At 36.4% G+C, this 5,025-nt stretch overlaps 1 protein-coding gene across 2 annotated transcripts; it reads right to left on the reverse strand.

Annotated features, from left to right (window-relative positions):
- Positions 1–559: 559 nt before the first annotated feature.
- Positions 560–5,025, reverse strand: lsm3 (LSM3 homolog, U6 small nuclear RNA and mRNA degradation associated). Of its 2 annotated transcripts, none has more exons than XM_060858077.1 (4): positions 4,921–5,025; positions 3,346–3,456; positions 2,767–2,862; positions 560–868 (listed from the first exon to the last, which is right to left on the reverse strand). In XM_060858077.1, exons 1-4 carry the CDS (start codon positions 4,942–4,944, stop codon positions 788–790), a joined length of 312 nt encoding a protein of 103 aa, XP_060714060.1. In that variant the 5' UTR covers positions 4,945–5,025; the 3' UTR covers positions 560–787. The 2 variants fall into 2 exon arrangements, with proteins under 2 accessions (XP_060714060.1, XP_060714061.1); XM_060858078.1 differs by lacking the exon at positions 4,921–5,025 and adding an exon at positions 4,670–4,727.

Here is a 5,025-nt window from a genome sequence, read left to right on the forward strand (position 1 = left end):
TACACCATCACCCTCACAAAAGGATGGGAAATGAACATGTTTCTTTCTTAAAGGAATGTTCTAACTTTTTTCCCCAAAAAAATTAGAGTATGCATGGTTGTTATTGCCAAGAATTCTAACATTTTCCTTCTGACACATCTTTAAGCAGGTACAGTGAACTAGTTTTTTAGAAAGACCATTAAGATTTCCAGGAACAGGACTTGTAAGCACTGGTAGAAATAAGGTTGTTGCCCCACCCCATGTACCCTGTTGTGTTTTTCCCTGTTTTCCATCCATCAGTTAATTAATAAACAAGTTAACGTGATAGAGTAGGAATAACATGCTGGGTGCAAGCCATCTGAAACCAGAATTACATCATCAATAAAGATATTCAAAGTGGAGTAATGCTCCTTAATGCTGACTAGTATTAAAAATAGATATGAAAGTGGCGCCACCTTCTGGCAACTACTGCAATGTAGAAATTGGATTTCTTACTACCGCATGAGAGTTAGAAAGTCTACTTACAACATGTAAAGCGAATAGGTTTGCAAACTGTAGTACATCAATACATCAGAAACTATTATTGAAAGCCTTCAATGTTTTATTGTGAATATAAACCACATATGGAGAAAGATCCATAATAGCATCAAGTGGCTAACTGAAACAATGCAACACAGATTAAGATCTGTGACATTTTTTCAACTAAAAGATACAAAGACTTTACAAATCTGTGGTTTTTAAAAAAAAAAAAAAAAAAAAAAAAGCCAACATTCATAATTTACAGTCCAAAAAGTCTTTCATTCAGAGCTTAGCCGACTCTCAGTGGCGGAGCAACTAGCACGACTCCATCTCCACGGACAAACAGCATGGGAATGTTCCTCTTCGTCGACTGCAGAAACATGAGGACTGAAATTAAACAGCTGAACTTGTAGAACAGATGGGTTGTATTAATAATTCAGGAGTGTTTACTTTTAAATGAAAATATTTCTCAATTAAAGTGTTCATGACTAATGTTTTCTGAACATGTGCTTCCATATTCAGTCTTTAAATCATCAAGCTAATAAGAGCAGCATTCAAAAGGTCTGAAAAATGCAAGAAAGAATGCAGAACTTTTATCCGGGCACAATTCCAATTTTATACTAAAAAGTAGGTGCTTATTTCTTTGTAAGGAATTTTATGGCTCACTAAAATGCCCGAATGAAAGCGTAACTGGGTTATAAATTTTATTTGTAAAATAGAACAGCATAATTGTGTGTGATGTTGCTTTTATACAACATTAGAATATTGAGGAGCTGACTTTACTGGTAAAACCGACTTTCTTTTTTCTCCATCAGCAAAAACAGTTCTTAAAAATGCCAGTGTCACATCTAAGAACATTACAGAGCTCTTATTGCTACAGTCTGTGTTGCTGGACACCATGTGTTTCTCTAACTAATAGTACAGCCTAAGTGTAGGAACTGTTTCTGTGTAACAAAAAAAGTTGGAATTAGAATTACCGTATTTTCTGGACTATAAGCTTTGAACCTTGCGGCTTAAACAATGACACGGCTAATATACGGATTTTTAAATTTTTTTTTTTCCCCAAAAAAATACACATTCTGTGACGTGCTCAGTTTTTTGGCGGCATGAAGCTTTCATTAGACCAATGAAATTGCCGAACAGGTTAACTCTGATAGCGAAGGAGATGACCAGTGGTTTCAGTGCACAGGAGGAGGAAGATAGTGACCAATGACTTTCTTGGTAGGCTACTGTTTACTGTAAAATTTTTGTGACAAGCCGTGTTTCGTTAAAGCCTGTTCTAAAGTTAAAGGTAGGCCAATGAGCAGAAAGGGGCGGGTCTTGTCAATATGGGCGGAGAGAGTGTTCAGTGCGCATGTGTGACATTAGCAGAAAGCGGTTTTAACATTGACATGGAGGATAAAAACAGAGAAAGAAAGCGAAGAAAGGGTTACGATAAGGCAAGAAGTAGGACGTGTTAATATAGGATCAGCTTTCCAGCGCTGGAGAGAACTGAAGGAGCAGGAAGTTGGCGCATATTCACAGATTGGAGTTTCCCCGAGTCAAAAACTCCTGAGCTAAACGCTGTTACTACACAAATAACACCTCTTTTCTATCGTAATAATGTAGAGAGGCAACTACAACTGCGTTTTGCTAGTAACAGCGTTTAGCGTTTCTTCGCTTTCTTTCTTTGTTTTTATCCTCCATGTCAAAACCGCTTTCTGCTAATGTCACACATGTGCACTGAACACTCGCTCCGCCGCATATTGACAAGACCCGACCCTTTCTGCTCATTGGCTACACGTTTGTTTTGATTTTTAGTTTGTCATTCCGGCTCAGCTTTCTGAAGCATTTGTCAAAAATCGGAGATCCTACCTTTAATTTGTTTCAATGTACCTGTAGGCACCTGCGGCTTATAGACATGTGCGAAACATTAGATGGATAACATACAATCATATTAATGATAAGTCCGTAGTCATCTGGACAAGACAAAAAAAAACCCACACAGCACCACACGAGTAGGAAATTGCATAGGAATAAACTGATTCTCTTTTACAAGACATCATTATGCCACAGAACACATGGGACAACACGTGATATCGTGCATTAATGAGCTAAAAATCATGATGTGGTCACTTCCACTATTACTATATGCATTTGTCTTGAGTGCATTTCAAAACGAAACTGAGGTTTTGTTGGACTGGCCCTTGATTGTGGATGTGCAACAGAAAATAAATCTAAATCCCTGAGTACTACAAGCCAACTTCTTAGAGAAGACATACTGCTCACCTTGTAAATTTCTTCATACGTCTCCTCATCGATCTCCACTGTCGTCACTGTCTCCTCCACATCCCCAAGGATCATGTTCAAATGTTGGTCATAGGCCTAAAGCAAATTTAAAAAGCATGATCATCTAAACTTAATATTTCAGTCAATGCCTATGCATCTTAGATTAAAAATAAGCTTGAAGCATTTTGCTGTTAGAGATTTAGTTGGGGATTTTTCTTTATTTAATTAGTTTTTCAATTTATGTAGTTAATTTCCTCACAAAATTCCTCAAATTTTTGAAAAAAAAAAAAAAAAATCCTCTGTTAAGGCAACACTTTGGTCTTCAGTGGGACTTTGTATAGTAAATCATAATTATGGGATTGCTTTCTCCAACAATATTTCTTTTAAATTTATTTTAAAAAGACGACATCTTTCCTGATGCTGGTTCATGACGCTGCTTTCCAAAGCTTTAAGACAGGTTAAAACAGGCCTTTTTAATAGACTGCTTCACAATACACAAGTATCATTTGCAAAATGTAAAAAACAAACCCTGAAAAATGTTTAACACAAAATACAGATAAAGCATTTTCTCCATCTTACATGAAGTCTTCCACGAAGCTCACGGTCGTTCCGCATCTTCACATAAATCCGCTCATCCAAACTCAATCGAATGAGATCCAGTGGTTCCTCGACCGTATTTGTGGTTGGTTGCTGAAACAAATTGAGAGAAAAAAATACACATACACATTTTATATATATATATATATATATATATATACACACACACACACACACATACATACATACACATATATTGGTGTATTCTGACTGACATAAATGAAACAAACAAAAAGACTTTCTTGGAAGCTGTGTGCTTTAAGGCAGTTTTTATTTAACACTCTGTGCTCAGGTGATGTTTCTGATTCCTGTATGCACTTGATAAAAAGTACAGCCAACCCTACATGTGCCTCAACTGTGTGGGTTTTCATTTTAATTTTTTTGGCTTTTTGGTTTAATTACATGTAGTGTAAACACAAATAAGCCAATTTAATAAGCTCCAATTCAGAATCAGTAAACGGTTAATACGTGAAGGTGCTCCAAACCCCCAGCTCCAGACATGTGAGCTGCTATATAAAGGACAATAGACAAAGTGGTCAACAATAAGACCAGAGATATCTGGAACAATTGGTTATAAGGTTATGAGCTATAAAGGGGCAGTTATAAGTGAGTGCATACAATGTATTAGACAACAATGGTCATATTATCAAGAGTAAAGTTTGAACAGTTTTTTTTTATATACATCTTTACACATACCTTTTGGGTTAATGAGGGAATCTGTGAAACCCGACACACTTGAAATTCACTGCAATTTGGTCTTAAGGGTGTGAAAACTTTTGCACTCAGCTGCCTGCTCAAAATTTTAACAAAACCCACACCTTATGAAGTGTAGCTACAATGCGTCATTTTAGCAAAATATATTTGTATCGAGGATTTAACATTAGTAGCAACTTCGTTAACATTAAATAATTAAAATATAGTTGCTAATTTCGGCATGGCTGAATGAAGCATGTACAAATATTTTTCTCCCACCGGTTTTCAAATAAATCCCGCCTCCTTTGCTATGATACGCTGACAGTCCTGTCAAACAAAGGTAACAACAAATCCTAACAAGGCGCGCCGAATGTACTAGCCAATCCTAGACAAGAGAGCGGGACTTGTCGGAGTACGGGTGGGAGGAGCACAATGCAGGCTCAAAGACTGCTAACGCTAGTTAACACGAACTACACCTTTCAATCATCACCATTTCGCTGTTTTCTTTAGATACGCCAAGAGAATAAACATTAAGAAGTTAACGACGGTCAAAATATCTAAATTTGAACTTCTAAGCGACCGCAGACTTTCAAGTAAAACATGAAATACAAACCTGTTCTACGTCGTCCGCCATTTTTATCTACAAGTACCCAGAATGCAAAGCGTTCTTTAGACGTATTCAAACCTCGCGAGATGTCCACGTGATTATGTGGCTTGAATATAGTCCTGATTTAATTAGATAATTATGTTTTAATAAAATATTTAAAATACATAACTAATAATTCAGGTTATGTTATTATACAGTACATGCTTTTTTTTACTTTTTTTGCTTTTAATTTGATATAAATAAATAACGAGACAAACCTGAACTTCAACAACAGGTGCCATAGCTGACTCTTTCTTGGCTTGTATTCCAAGTGTCTTTTTTTTCCTGAACACGTGAAAGATGTAGGATTAAATACATCTGTG

The sequence above is a fragment of the Tachysurus vachellii genome, chromosome 22 (genome assembly GCF_030014155.1).
Source record: "Tachysurus vachellii isolate PV-2020 chromosome 22, HZAU_Pvac_v1, whole genome shotgun sequence".
Taxonomy (NCBI): Eukaryota; Metazoa; Chordata; class Actinopteri; order Siluriformes; family Bagridae; genus Tachysurus; species Tachysurus vachellii.

Bases quoted from the DNA above. Each gene is read 5' to 3' on its own strand.
- lsm3 (XM_060858077.1), bottom strand. From the start codon at position 4,944: ATGGCACCTGTTGTTGAAGTTCAG. The intron at 3,457-4,920 runs GTTTGTCTCGTT...AATTTGTTTCAG, and splicing joins CACCTGTTGTTGAAGTTCAG to CAACCAACCACAAATACGGT. The intron at 869-2,766 runs GTGAGCAGTATG...ATGTTTCTGCAG, and splicing joins CGTATGAAGAAATTTACAAG to TCGACGAAGAGGAACATTCC.